Below are 15,143 nucleotides of genomic sequence, written 5' to 3' on the forward strand. Positions count from 1 at the left end.
CAAATTTTGGTGAGAGTATAAATGGGATTGACAGATCTTCTAGGAGTAATAGGGGCGTACTTACTATTGTATAGGCATAGACTCTGTTTTCATCTCTTTACATGTACACAAAGGGCCAACGACTAGAAGACATAATCGTCCAGCAATAAAGAGGACAAGCGAGTCAGAGTACAGCAGTTCAAGGTAATGCTTCCAGAAACAAACAAACAAACAAACAAACAAACAAACAAACAAACAGGCAGCCAGTCATGAGCTAACATGAAACTTTCATTGAGGTACATTATTAAGCAAAAGGAAGGAAGAAGTGGGATACACGGTGTATGCTATCATTTACATACAAGCATTCTCAGGCTATCCAGTTTTATTTGTATAGTCTCTTGAGATGGTCTCAAGCATCCCAGGCTGACTTGGCTATGCAAAGGGGATGACCTTGAGTTATGGGCCCTCTTGTTTTTGCCTCCCACGAGTTGAGATTTTAAGCAAGTGCCATCATATCCAGCTAATTTTGTTACTGAAATCTTGCTATTTTGAGCTGAGTGTAGTGGTTCATGTCTTCAATCCCATCCCTAGGGAGGAGGCAGGCAGAGGCATTCAGATCTTTGTGAGTTCAAGACCAGCTTGGTCTACAAAGTGAGTTCCAGGACAGCCAAGGCTATGCAGAGAAACCATATCTTAAACTAAGAAAATCAAACAAATGAACAACAACAACAACAACACCCAAAACAAGAAAGAAAAAGGAAAAGGAAAAAAGAAATCTTGCTGTGTTGACATAGCTGGTTTTGAACTCATGGACTCAAGTAATCCTCTGACCTCAGTCTCCTGAGTGCTGGGCTTCAGGCATGTGTCACTGCACCCAGAAAGACCATCTACATGTATTGACTTGCACTTTCATAGGCTGCCTCTGGAAACCTCAGCTCATAAGTTATGATTACAAAACTTCAAGAGAGAGATAATAAGGAGATGAGGGAACATGGAGGAGACAAACAGATCCAAATAAAACTTAATCTCACTCTGTAGTCTTGTTTTTGATTTTTTCCTTATATTAAAAAACAAACTGTAGGCAGACATGTTGCCTTGGCTAGCACTTACCATGCTGAAGAAGTTTAAAGGCAGCCAGGCTACACAGTTGAAGGTCAATCTAGGCAACTTACAGAGATTCAGAACATAAGAAGGGGAGAAGAGAGAGGAAGGGAGGGAGGAAGGAAGGAATGAGGGAGAGAAAGAGGGAGGGAGGGAAGGAAGAAAGTCGTCTCCAAAAGTCAGAGCAACAAGGGACCCAGAGGACCCAGCACTATTGACACAACATGTCCAAGTGACCCTATGGGTTCTTCTGGCTTCTGAGACCAGGTTTAGACAAATCATACTTTGGTTTGGCCAAAGCAAGAACACTGTGTCCTCTGACAACAACATCAAATTCTTACTTGTATGTAGTAAATAAGAAATATTTTACCTTTCAGCAAAGGTATCGAGTTTCCCCAACTCATCAGAGAGACCAACAAGGGAATCCAAGGTCCCCACCTAGAAAAAAAAAAACATAAAGAAGTGAGGCTCATGTGCTTTCTGGCTAACAAATGTGAGGTGTTCTTGTAACAACTGCACAAGGGACTCTCACTTCACATCAAGTTGGCCATTTTTAGCCACAACCAGACTAAAATGTATAAAAACATTTTGGGGAAACATGTAGACTGAGGACTACATATTTCTATTGTTATCATCTGTGAGTGTGCACAGGTCAGTATGTACGTATGCGCAGATACTTATATATGTAGAGGTCAGAGGTCAACATAGAGTGTCATCCTCACTTTCTTTCATCTTGTTTTTTGGTACAGTCTCCCACTGAAACAGGGAGCTCACTGGGTCAGCTGGACTGGCTGACCAGGGACCTCTGCTTGCCCCATGCTGGAACTAAAGGCGCAGGCAGTGAGCCTGATACGGGTGCGAGGGACCCACACTTGGTGCCTTGCAGTTGTTTTTTTTTTTTTTTTTTTTTTTTGGGAGCTGGGGACCGAACCCAGGGCCTTGCGCTTCCTAGGCAAGCGCTCTACCACTGAGCTAAATCCCCAACCCGGTGCCTTGCAGTTGTACACAGAGCACTTTACTACATAAACTTATGGGGCAGAACGACAACAGAATACTGACATCTCTCTCTCGTAGGAAGGACTAACATGTCAGTGGCCTGACCTCGGGCCAGTTTTAGAGGTCCTTTTTGTATTATCTAAGGTGTATTTCTTACTATAAAACTGAAGGAAGTGTCTAAAGACCTTTTGAAGGGCCTTTTCAGAGAGATGGGAAGAAAAAGTCTGCTTCCTCAGAGCAGGATTACAAGTGAATCACACGCAGATTTCTACCTGGGTGCTGAGGCTTGAACTCGGGTTCTCAACTGACTGTAACCCAAGCTTTTCCCCTCCCTTCCTCTCCCCAGACCCCCCTCTCTGAGAAAGGGTCTCACAATTTAGCCCTGGAACTCCTTTTGTAGAGAAGGCTGGTCTAGAATTTATAGCAACCCTCTAGTCTGCCTCTAGAGTAAGGGCTTGTGGATGTGAGCCACCAGGACTTGCCTGGCCTAATCTTTTTGAAAAAGATTGTTTCTGGGGATGGAGAGATGGTTCAGTAGTTAAGAGTGCAGGCTGGGGGTTGGGGATTTAGCTCAGTGGTAGAGCGCTTGCCTAACAAGCGCAAGGCTCTGGGTTCGGTCCCCAGCTCCGAAAAAAGGAAAAAAAAAAAAAGAGTGCAGGCTGCTCTTCCAGAGGACCCAGGTTCCACTCCCAGCACCCACATGGCAGCTCACAACTGTTTGTAACTCTATGATGCCTGTGGGTACCAGACAAACACATGGTACACAAACATATATACAGGCAAACAAAAACATCGATATAAACAAAATAATAAAGTAATTTTTTAAAAAGATGGTTCCCATCTCAACATTTATTTCATCTTAACTTCCCTGTCTACAAGAGCCTTCTCAGATCTTGAAACCTCCACTGTATCTGCCCCCCCACAACAGAATCAGAAAGACCCCAGATGTCCTGGACTACCTCTAGGTCAACAAAACCATCAAAGCTCCTAAAGTACACATCCAGCTATGCCGTGGGTCTGTTTGGCTGCAGCAGACTCTGAGGACCACCCGAAGGATCAGAGTGTACATACACAGAGCCCTTCCTTCCGCTTCCCACCTGCCCTCTAGCCCCCAGCCTGCCCTGTTCATGCTTCTCTATAGCTTCAGGTTCAGAAAGGCCACCGTTAACCTGGGGCTGTGGCATAAAGTCCTACTGACCCCTCTGTCCATCTTCTAGCTCAGGCTTCCTCATGGTCCCTGTTCGACATTTGCTGTAAGTCCTTATCCCTGGCTTCTGAGAAGCTACCTCCTGCTCAGAAATCCCTGCCCTCCTCCAATCTGTAACCTCCTCCCCCCTCTTGGAAGAACTTACCTTGAAGTCTGGGATGGCAAATTTAGTGTTGTGGGACAGGTTAGACTTTGAAGTTACGCTGTTCATCCTCTCCAGAGCTTGTAAATTTTCCTTATCGCCAGGGGCCGAAATAAGCCAAAACTCGGACATGTTTGTAAGTCTTCTTGTTATCTAGTTACTGACAGGCACCAAGACTAATACACACAAACAGAAACAGGAGCAGAGATGTGTCTGGTGTCTACTTCACATTTCCTTACCTCAGAATTAATCCTCTCTGGGCCCTGTCACTCTTTCCATTTGTCATGCCTGGCTTCCTTGACCTTCTAGTTCATTTTCAGCAGCTTTAAGGACACCCATTTGCCGCCAAGCAATACATTCGTACCCCTGCCTTAGGGAAGCCCCAGGTCATAGGGAAACCTCTCACCTACCTTCCCTAGGTGCACTGATTGGCCCACATTGGTTCCTTGCACTCCCCAGCTCCAGTGTACAGCAGCAGCTCTAAGGTGGGCTGACAGTAAGCTAAGCATGGAAGGCTTCTGGGAGGATATTTTTTCATCTTGGCTTGTTGTATTTTATGAAATCCAGGAAGCGTGGATGAAGGTGGGAGACAAGGGTTTTTTCATAATACATCAGGTAAAGCCCAGATCTCAGCTGGTCAATCTTATGACAGGAAGTAGTTTTAGAAACAAACTTCAAAGAAGCTTTTCAAAGGGCTTCTTGAGTCTTCTGCTGAGGCAGATAGGTCTCGGTAGGACCAGATAGCTGGGCCGGCAGAACCAGCAGTTTCAATGTTTCCATAGGGATGTAGGGGCCTCGATTTGTTCTGCTCATTCAAATGTGTGCACACCCACACCTTCCCACTCGGCGCTCCGCGCGCCTGTCACCTCCCTAGTGCATCCCGTCCTGGGACATCTACAGAAAACTGGAGAATCACCGCGGGATAACGGGTGCCCCCAATGAGTCCCTTTCTCTCTCCTCACACCAGACTTAAGACCCTGCTGGTCCCTGCTAACCTTGCACAAACCAAACGCTGTTCTTTCCGACCTGAGTGAATATCGCCTGGGGACAAACTGGCCAGTGCGCAGCTCCTGGGGAGATGCCACCTGCCAAGCTAGGGAGAGTGCGGCGTGGGCGCCGGCTTCCCATGTTCCCATTGAGAAAGTGCACACCCGGACCACGAGGACCCACGGAAGTACGGATTCGACCGAGGGAACGCGTGTCGCCCCTCGCTTGTAGCGGCCTCGACAGCTAGCTCCCCACCCCTGACTCTTGTCGCCGCTCGGCTTTGATCCTTACCAGGAGAGGCGGGAGACTATCTGAGCTGTGGACGACACGCGGGGACACCGGGTGGGAGGCTCCGCGGGAGCGCACGGCCGGCTCCCGGGAGGCAGCGGCTTCTATGGTCCGGTGCGCGCCCCGCCCCGCCTTTTACCCCAGCAGGAGGAGCATCCCTGGGTCCTTCGGATATTTGCATACCGGCTGCCCGCCTCCCTCGGTGTCCGTGTCCTGGCGCTGCTGGGGACCCGAGACTCAAGCTCCGGAAAGCCACTATGCAGGCAGGGTACAGAGGGAACACTAGTCGACGCAGGGGGTCCCAGGTCTCTTCTGCTCGTGGGTTTAACCCGGAGTTGGGGGTAGCTGGGAGCCTGACCGGATCTCCATCCGCAGAACCGAAAAGCTAGTGGAGCCACCTCCGAGAGGCAGCGACAAGACAGGATTCCCAAAGGAGGGTCCTCGGGTTGCAGCCTTTGCCTCCCATTTCCACTCCACCACGGCCCAGCCCTGTCTCCAGGGAATCACCTGCTCCAGGGTGTTTCCGAAGTCCATGCACGAGAGACCGGGTTGACCCACTGAAAGCAGCACAACAGGTTCACAGATGTTTTCCAACACACAAACACACACACCTGCAGGGAGGAGAGGCTCCTCTACAGTCTGCGTGGGCGCCAGCTTGCCCCTGGTTGCCCAGGAAACACCCATCTCTCCCCACCCATACAGAGGGGATTTAAAGCTGCTGAAGTCGTGCTGAGGGACATAATTAAGGTGAATTGCGTGCCTAGCAGGTGCAAGGCCCTGGGTTCCAGCCCTAGGACAGAAAAACATAATATGGAAAAAAGTTGCATAGGAGTTCAGTGTGACTAATGAGCTCTTACCATCATCCCAGCCCAACGTTCATTTTGGTTCCCAGCGAAATTAGACAGACAGACGGGTGGTTGGATGGACAGATAGGTAGGTAGGTGGGTTGGTAGGCAGACAGATAGATGATAGTAGGTGGATGGATGAATAGATAGGTAGGTAGGCAGATAGATGATAGGTAGACAGACAGACTGACTGACAGACTGACTGATTGACTGACTGACAGATAAATATAGGTTCTACTAAGACCAAGGCTTAAGTACAAATCAAAAAGTGAAGTCATGAGTGAGATGGCTCAGCAGTTAAAAATGCTTGCCACCAAACCTGACAACCAGGACCCCACATAGTGGAACAAGAGAACTGACTCCCAAAAGTTATCCTTTGATTTCTACAGGGGTGCCTTGGGGGACTCCATATCTCTCTCTCTCTCTCTCTCTCTCTCTCTCTCTCTCTCTCTCTCTCACACACACACACACACACACACACACACACACCCCAAACAGATTGAGAGATCTACAAAAATATTTGCAACTGCTGACCTTTAATCCCAGAACTTGGAAGGCAAAGGCAGGAGGATCTCTGGGTTCAAGGCCAGTCTGTTCTACAGAATGAGTTCCAGAACAGCCAGGACTACACAGAGAAACCCTGTCTCAAAAAAACTAAGAAAGAAAGAAAGAAAGAAAGAAAGAAAGAAAGAAAGAAAGAAAGAAAGAAAGAGAGAGAGAGAGAGAGAGAGGAGAGGAGAGGAGAGGAGAGGAGAGGAGAGGAGAGGAGAGGAGAGGAGAGGAGAGGAGAGGAGAGGAGAAGAGGAAAGGAAAGGAAAAGAACGAATTTGAAACTAAAAAGGGGAAAACTCCAGGAATTGACCCATGAGTGTAAAAACAAGCCAAGAGTCAGACATGGTGGCACGCACCAACACTGGGAGACAAGCAAGCAGACCTCTGTGAGGCTGAGGCCAACCTAAACTACACATTAAGTTGCAGACCAGCCAGGCATATATAGCAAGATCCTGTCTGTTACATACATACATACATACATACATACATACATACATACACACATAAATACACATACATATATGCAGATACATTCAAAAACAAGGTAAAATTAAACACACACACACACACACACACACACACACACACACACACACACACACACACACTGAGAATTCATTTTCTAGGCCCTAAAAGAGGAAACTCAGCTTGCCCTTCTCTGCAGACTGACATTGCATCTTCTGGAAGAGATGGTGCTAAAGGGGTTGTTGAAGAAGGCATCTGTTGCTGCCTTGAGAAAGGCTTCTTCTCTCTGCTTTATCACACTAGCCATATTAATCCATTCATGAGAATCTCTTCCCATCCCTGCGGAAAGAATGTGAAGTGTGTGAGACTTGCTGTGACATGTGTTGGATAGGAAGTGCAGATCCAGGGCACTTGTGGCTTGAGGTGAAGTGATCCCACTGCCATGCTTTGGAGCTCTGGGGCTCAGCACCTGCACTGCACATCATGGTGTTGACACTGCTGTGCATTAGTCAGTCCTTGCAACATGTCCTGAGGGAGGACACCTGAAACCGAGGGATGAGGAAACACTGTGTGCACAAGGAGTCTGAGTGTCTATTTCAGAAAAGGAGTGGCTTGGTGAACATTTGTTGGGGTGGTCTCAATCTTAGACCTCAAATCATTCCATTTTTTTCCAGGCCAGGGAAACCAATATGGTAGACCTGGGACTAGATCACACTGACGACAAAGGGGAGGGAAGCCCAGGGAGTTAGATGAATAGCTCCGTTAATAGAAGAACTGGAAACGACCTCCGGCTGGTGGTCTGAAGAGTGTGTCTTCACACTTGCCAGCAAGCCTACAGGACTGTGACATCACTTGAACCCATGTAATTCCTTACAATCAACATTTTCTACCCTCTATTGTTAAAAGCCACTGACCTAGCTTCCCTAAGACTGTGGTGGAGTGTTAAGAGTGCCTTTGACTTTATAATACCATTCTCCCTATAAATCTGATTTCCCTGAATTTGTTGTGATTTAAGACACTGCTGGGGTGTTGTGCAGTGCAGAACACTTTCATGGTGTGTCTGAGGCCCTGCTTTTAATTATCAGCACTTCAAAATAAATAAACCAGTTACTCAAACTGGTTGTGGTACGGCACACCTGTGTCTGGGATGCTGAGACAGGAGGATTTTGAGTTGCAGGTGATTCTGGACTTTACAGTGATGCCCTATCTTAGGCACACACACACATACATACATATGCACACATGAATAAATATGATTGCAAAGTCAAGTAATTGAGAAATCTGAAGGAGAAACCAATAAAGAACTATGAGCTCTATGTTTTCTTCCACATCCTTCTAGCCTTTTATGGTCAATTTCTTTCTTTAAAAATTTTATTTTGTTTTATATGTATGGGTGTTTTACTTACATGCATGTTTGCACCTCTTGAATGCAGACTTTGGGGAATTACAGATGGTAGTTAACCTATATGGTGCTGGGGATTGAACCTGTGTCTTCTGGAAGAGTGGACAGTAGAGGTCCATTTCTCCAGCCCCTATTATCAATTTCTTGCTCAAAATCTACATTACAATGGAGACAACTGCTGATTTCGAGGGCAGCTTGACTTTCTCCATGTAAACTTTCTTCTGTTTTCTGTTTACAAAGACATTTCAGGGCTTACTATAAAGAATCTGGGAATTGGGCAAAGTGGTGCCTATCTGTAATATCATTACTCCCAAGGTTCAGGCAACAGGATAGTAAATTCCAGGTCGGTTAGGGCTATGTAACATGACCCTGTCTCCAAATACTGAAACAAAAATATTAAAAAAATAAAAATAAAAAAGAAAAGAAAAATATAAAGAAGGTAAAAATACTCTATAATTCTGTGATCTGAGAGTCACCACTGTTAACATGTAAATTCTGTAAGTTCTAATGCATATTCATATATGCAAATGCAGAGGTTTTGTATAGCTAAGTTTGCATGCTGTACTTAAATCTCTCTCTCTCTCTTTCTCCCTCTCCCTCTCCCTCTCCCCCCCCCCCTCTCTCTCTCTGGACGGCATCTTCAGGTGCCATCCTGTTGGTTTTGAGACAAACTCATCACTGATTCTGCTAGGTAACCTGGCCAAGGAACCCTCAGGATTCTTCCACCTCCATCTGCCCAGTGCTGAGATTACACCACAACAGGCTTTTCTTTTCTTTTTAAATGTATGTTCTGGGAATTAAGCTCAGGTTTGCAAGACAAGCAGTCCACAGATTGAGCTACTTCATGAGCCTTGATGACTGCTTTTTTTTTTCTTTTTCTTTTCTTTTTTCCCTTTTCTTTTTTCGGAGCTGGGGACCCAACCCAGGGCTAGGCAGGCGCTCTACCACTGAGCCAAATCCCCAACCCCGATGACTGCTTTTTAAAGCTTAAAAATTATCATATGTCTCTTATTAGTGAAGGATAAGCAATGCCATCAACACTTTTCACAGACTTGTATGGGGTGGGGGTAGGGAGATCTTGGGGCTTTGACTTGTTAGAGGACTGATGGGATGGGGTAGGAGCGAGTCTTTCTCAACAGTCTTTGGCTTGTGGTTCTCAAGGGCAAACATGTTTGTATCCACTAGTTTCCCTATCACCTTAACAGAAATAAGAAGCCAAAAAAAAAAAAAAAAAGAAAAAAAGAAAGAAAAGAAAAGAAAAGAAAAGAAATAAGAAGCCAGCTGTGGGGCTTGCCTCCTCATTACATGAAGAGCTTGCTCTGTGAGTCTTGGGTCCCCAGAAGCCTTTCTGCTCTACAAGCAAAGTGTTTCTCTTCTATGCCTGCAATGGCCCTTTTCCTCTCCCTTCCCCACCCACCCCTAGAGTATCTGAAGTCTATTGCTAAAGCACTGAGAGTTCACGGTCACTGCTTTTACAACACTCCCCAGGATGTAAACAGTGAAGAGCACAGACAGGGCTTATGAAAACCATGGCTCCCTACTTATTCCTGGGGCATTTCAATATGTTAGCCACAGTCACCCACCTTGATCATCTCCAGCCTGCTATGAATTTGGCCTTGGTAAGATATTCCTGAAACGTTGGCAAGGATCATGCATTGAAGCAGCTAAAGTCTGTGCAAGATCGAACAGTCCCTTCAGGTTTAGGAACCAGAAGGACAAGGCTGGCCTATTTAGTCTGCTGTTCTCCAGCCACTCCCAGATGACAGGCTTGGGGACTTCTTTATTTCCTCATACGGATCTGAAGATGTATTTTACAAATGCACAGACAGAACTGTGTCTCAGTGGGCTTACGGACTTCTCTAGAAAGTTTTGTCTTGCCCTCTCTTTGGTGGGGAAAATGGAGGGATGGAACAGGAGCAGATCTGGTGAAAGAGCTTACTTAGGCTTTGGAATCCGACAATGGCATAAACTGCTTACCCATGCTGCGGTTCAGATTTCCCACTCGAAAAAGGAGTTTGGTTACACCCACATTTTCTGCCTATCATGGGGACTGTGAGGGAGAGCTTATTTCTGCTGAGAACACCTGAGGCTCAGTCCCCACGCTGATCAGTCTTCTACACTCTTATAAGCTCAGTAGTGTATTACACACTTTGTGTGGAGCAGTGTGATTACAATAGAAGTAAAGGACTTGGCTTTGGTCTGTGTTTTCTCTCAGCTGAAATCCCTCTTGGTTCTGGGAGCTGCCTGCTATGTTTGCTGACAGTTGGTGGTGTTTCTCTTTGTTCTTCTGGGGCGGTGACTCATTATGCAGCTGGCTTTGAACTCACTATGTAGACCAGGCTGCCTCAAAGTCACAGAAATTTCCCTGCCTCTGTCTCCCAAGTGCTAGAATCAAAGGCTGCCATACCTAGTGTCACTTCATCTTCTCCTGCACTACTGGGGACTGAGACCAAGGGTTCATTTTTGCTGGGCATCACTCTACCACTGAGCCATATCCCCAGCCCCAGTGCCACTCTTTGTCAGACAAAATAAAGCTTGGAGGAGAGTCTTTGATTTCTTTTCCCAAGCATCAAAGGCCTCCTCTCCTCAGATCCCCATTTAACATGTTTTCCTCCCTCGCATCTGAGGCAAGCAAAGATAATTCAGCTTTTAGACCGCAGCAAAGCAAAGCAGGCATGGTAACGAGTAGTGAGCAGCCCCAGCCCTCTAAGGTATGAACGCTGAACACCAAGTAGGAAGTGATATCTGCATAAAAATGAGATATAAATATTCGAGAAATGCCGTGATCCTCATTTCACAGATGAGGAAACAGGCTCAAGGAGATTAAGAGCTCTCTCAGATCTGGAGCACGGATGGTGCTTTACCTGGGACCTGAAATTCATCCTTCTACCTCCTAGCTCCTGTTGTTCTGCAAGAACCAATGGTGGTACATGCCTTTAATTCCAGCACTTGGGAGGCAGAGGCAGGTGGATCTCTGAGTTCAAGACCAGCCTGGTCTGCAGATAGAGTTTCAGGACAGCCAAAGCTACAGAGAGAAATCCTGTCTGGAAAAAACAAACAAATAAACAAACAACAACAAAAGAGCTAAAGCACCCACCTTGGCCTCGTGCAAACACCCAGTTATCTGCTTCTATCTACGGTTATGTGCCAGCTCTTCCACATGCTCAGCAGTTCTCTCGACGTCAGTGGACTTTTGCAGTGGGTTCTAAACTGTGGAAGATAATCAACACCGGTCTATTATCAGTACTTCTTTTTAAAAGATGCTGTTTTATGTATGTGTGGCTGTGTGTGTCTGTGTTTGGATATGTGCACATGAGTGCAGAGGCCTGTGGAGGCTGAGAGAGGGCATCAGAACCCCCTGGAGCTGCAGTGTCAGGTGGTTGTAAGCTAGCCAACATGGGTGCTCAGTACAGAACTCAGGACATTTTCAAGAGCAGTGCATGCTTTTTTGTTTTGTTTTGTTTGTTTGTAAGACAGGGTCTCTCTATAAAGCCCCGACTCTCCTAGAATCCACACTTACGTTTGAGCACTATATGGTTTTAAGCACTGTGCAATCTCTCCAGACCCTGATCTTTATTCTTAAATGTCAGCTTAATTGGATTTGAGATTCCTGGGACATTAGTGAAGCACACCACTAGGTATGTCTGTGGTGAAATTTCTAGAGACAAGTAGTCTTAATGAATGGATTCATCCTGCTTGGATTCATAATTCATTGGCATTGTTGGGGCATGGTGAGAAGGAGGTGGAGCCTAGTCGGAGGTGTAGGTCCCTGCTGGGCACACCCTTGGGGGACATAATCTTGCTCAGGCCCCCTTCTGTATTTCCCCTTTTCCACTAATTGGCTCTACGATGTGAGTGGTCCTGCTTTCCCTACCATGATGGACTAAAACTTTTGAAATTACCAAACAAAATAAACAACTCCTTTTCCATTGTTCTCAGTACTCCAGTGACAGATATGTAAAAATAAGTCATTAAAGAAAATCAGTGGCCAGAGTGGTTGCTGTGACTAAACCTACCCATGTGCTTCTTGAGCTGTTGGAGCTGGTGTGAAGGGGGAACCTGTAAATGCTAGGAGATGTGTGCTATAGAAGTCCTGAAGTACTGCACACACATTAGTGGTTGAAGCTCAGAAGCTACAGGCACCTACAGGAAAGGCAGAGCTGATGAAGGTCCCTGCAGACTGCTCCACTAGGAATAGACTAGAAGCCACCTCAGCTTACATTCTGACAAAGATTTTAGTTACATTTAATCTGTGTCTGGAGGCTTTGTAAGGGTGAATTTCAAAGTAAAGCCACTGGGAATGTAGCTCAGCCTAGCATGCAGGAACCCTGGGCTTCAGTCTCTAGCACTGTATAAAATGAGTGTGGTGGGTGTATGACTGCAACTTCAGCACTGAGACAGTAGAGGGGGGGGGTCATTAGTAAAAGGCCATCTTTAGATACAGAGTGTATTTGAGGTTCCCCAAAGACAGAAGAGGCTATTTGATCACCTAAAGTTGGAGTAGCAAGCTGTTGTGAGCTACCAGACATGTGTGATATTTTACTGAAATATTTCTCCAACCCAAGAACAGAAGGATTTTTTAAAATTGCTGTTTGAGGGGTTGGGGATTTAGCTCAGCGGTAGAGCGCTTGCCTAGCAAGCGCAAGGCCCTGGGTTCGGTCCCCAGCTCCGAAAAGGAAAAAAAAAAAAAAAGAAAAAGAAAAAAGAAAAAACAAAACATAATTGCTGTTTGAAGCTGGGAAGATGGCTCATTGGGTAAAGTGCTTGCTGTCAAGGCTAACTGCAGACTGAGTGATCCTCAGGACGACATGGTGGAAGGAAAGACTATATTCCCACATGTTGTCCTCTGACCTCCACACATGAACAGTGAGACATTCACACCTGTACCCATGCGCATGCACACTCTACTAAACAAATGCTTTAAAACCTCTTTAGATTTTTATGTATTTATTTGATCTGTGAGTGCTCTGTTGGATGCACACCTGCTTGCCAGAAGAGAGCATCAAATCCCTTTATAGAAGGTCTTGAGCCACCATGTGGGTGCTGGGAATTGAACTCGGGACCTCTGCTAGAACAGTCAGTGCTCTTAACCATTTGAGCAATCTCTCCAGCCGCACAAATAAATATTTTAAAAACTAGCATTTTAGCCAAAAAAAAAAAAAAAGGATGAATATAGATAGGAATGGCATGCTTGTGAAAGAACCTGGGGCCTTTGAAAAGGAGACCAATGAATTTGCATTGAGGCAATTAAAAATATGCCTTGAGGGCATCTCAAGTATCACCACCTTAGAGCCCACTTAGGGCAGGCTCCTGGGTATGAAAGAGAAAGATCAGAGCTGAGAGATCCAGTGGACCCTGCTTTCTCAAGTTTTAGCCACTTAGGCTTTCAACTCCAGTCAAGGTCCAAAGGAAGACTGACAGACTACTGTATCATACATACAACGCTTGTTTTGCAAACTTGCAAAATTCATGAGTTATGAGGTTATAGAGGCTCTTGTCCTGCTTCAGAGGAAAGCCTAGAGGTCAGGCAGCGAGTGACAGAGTCAGGATCCTAGAGGCAGTAGCCAAGAGAAGCTGTAAAGCTGTGGATGTGAATGAAGCCTTAGCTAAAATGGAGACTTGGTGATACTGGGATGTCAGGAACATATGACAATATATGGACAAAAAATAAAACCAGGAAATGAGTGGATTCTGTCTGCAAGGAAGGGCATAGGTACTGTAAGTGGCAAGACCACATGCATGGCTGGAATGAGAAATCACATCATGATGTCGTGTGGTCCAGGGCCAGACATGGAGCTACTGGATTTAATATTTGTTTTTCAAGTTTTGGTCTTTCTTTAGTCAAAGCATTCTTCTTGGCTTGAATGGGAACACTTATGCTGCCTTATTGTATATTGGGTATATATAATTTTTTAATTTTAAATTTTTATTGTTTGTACAGAGGCTTAAAGCCAATGTTGCCTTGCGTCTCAGAGGACATTTGGACTTCATTTAGTTGGTTTTGTTTTGTTCCCTTTCCACTTTATTTATCTTATGAGCATGGGCATTCAGGGACCATGCTGTGTGCAGAGGTTAGAGGACAGCTCTTCCCTCTACCACATGGGTTCTGGGGATCAAACTCCAGTTGTCAGGCTTGGTAGCAAAAACCTTCTTTGCAGAGCCAGCCCTGGACTTGTGTTTTTGACTAATGCCAAGCTGTAAAGATTATGGGAATTCTTGGAGATGAACTAAGTACAATTTGCATTATGAGATGGAAATATCATAATAAATATATTATGGTTTTGGGGAAGACAGCAGCGAAATGTATAAAGAGCAACATTTGGATGTCAGACTCACAAAAGGACCAGTGATGGTTGATCTTATTGTCAACCTGAGTATCTTGAAGAGTACCCAGAAAATTAGGGAAACTGCTGTGATTTATGCTTCTCTGCTCCACCTCTGAAACCATAAATCAAAATTAGGCTGTGCTCCCTGCTTAAAGTGTTTATGTTGGGTAGTTTGGTCATGGAATGCAGAAGTAACCTACAAGTTACCCCCTGACATTTCCTAGGGAACTAAATAAAACCCAGTGAGCCATTCACACTCAGCAGTGAACAAAGGCACTCTTAGCAGACACTTCCTGAAGAAGCTCTAGCCTTCTGGGTTTCTTTTTCTCCTTTTATCTCTCATTCCTGCCTTCCTTTCTTTCCTCTCTTCTTTGCCTGCTCTGGTGTAAACATAATACATGCTTGACTCTTAGGAATCCAGCCACTTCAACTATCTTTGACAGCTGTCACTTGGAAGGTTAACCAGACCTTTCAGGACAATAGTGAAGAAAGGAGGCCCCTCAGGTCTGAGTCCTGGGGTATAAAAAGCCATACCTCATCTCAAAATTATCAATCAGTAAATATTTTTAAAAGGTATGGAAAGACAGACAGACAGACAGAAGGAAGGAAGGAAGGAAGGAAGGAAGGAAGGAAGGAAAGAAAGAAAGAAAGAAAGAAAGAAAGAAAGAAAGAAAGAAAGAAAGAAGAAGATAAAGACAGAAAAAAAAAGAAGAGTGAGTGAGGTTATCAAGGACCATTTTTGTGGGCACTGATGTTTGCAAAGCCAGGTCTGAATTAGTGGAACATTTATGTTACAGCTAAAGAGTTGCTTCTCCATTCTTGCAAGCAGAGCTGTTTGCTGATGCCCACCCTC

General features: G+C 45.4%; 1 protein-coding gene across 17 annotated transcripts in view; it reads right to left on the reverse strand.

The window, feature by feature from the left end:
• Positions 1–15,143, reverse strand: part of Atp6v1c2 (ATPase H+ transporting V1 subunit C2) — a 63,646-nt gene that overhangs the window by 34,689 nt on the left and 13,814 nt on the right. For 4 of the 17 annotated variants that reach the window (XM_039112599.2, XM_063262170.1, XM_063262172.1 and 1 more), the window contains 4 exons: positions 11,062–11,174; positions 4,704–5,311; positions 3,429–3,601; positions 1,451–1,518 (listed from right to left, as the gene is read on the reverse strand). In XM_039112599.2, the coding sequence (XP_038968527.1) occupies positions 1,451–1,518; positions 3,429–3,557 (197 nt within the window). In that variant the 5' untranslated portion in view covers positions 3,558–3,601; positions 4,704–5,311; positions 11,062–11,174. Of the gene's footprint in view, positions 1–1,450; positions 1,519–3,428; positions 3,602–3,835; positions 4,677–4,703; positions 5,312–11,061; positions 11,175–15,143 lie in introns of those variants that run through there. The other 13 variants (XM_063262173.1, XM_063262171.1, XM_039112600.2 and 10 more) reach the window with 7 other exon arrangements.

The sequence above is a fragment of the Rattus norvegicus genome, chromosome 6, assembly GCF_036323735.1.
Source record: "Rattus norvegicus strain BN/NHsdMcwi chromosome 6, GRCr8, whole genome shotgun sequence".
Taxonomy (NCBI): domain Eukaryota; kingdom Metazoa; phylum Chordata; class Mammalia; order Rodentia; family Muridae; genus Rattus; species Rattus norvegicus.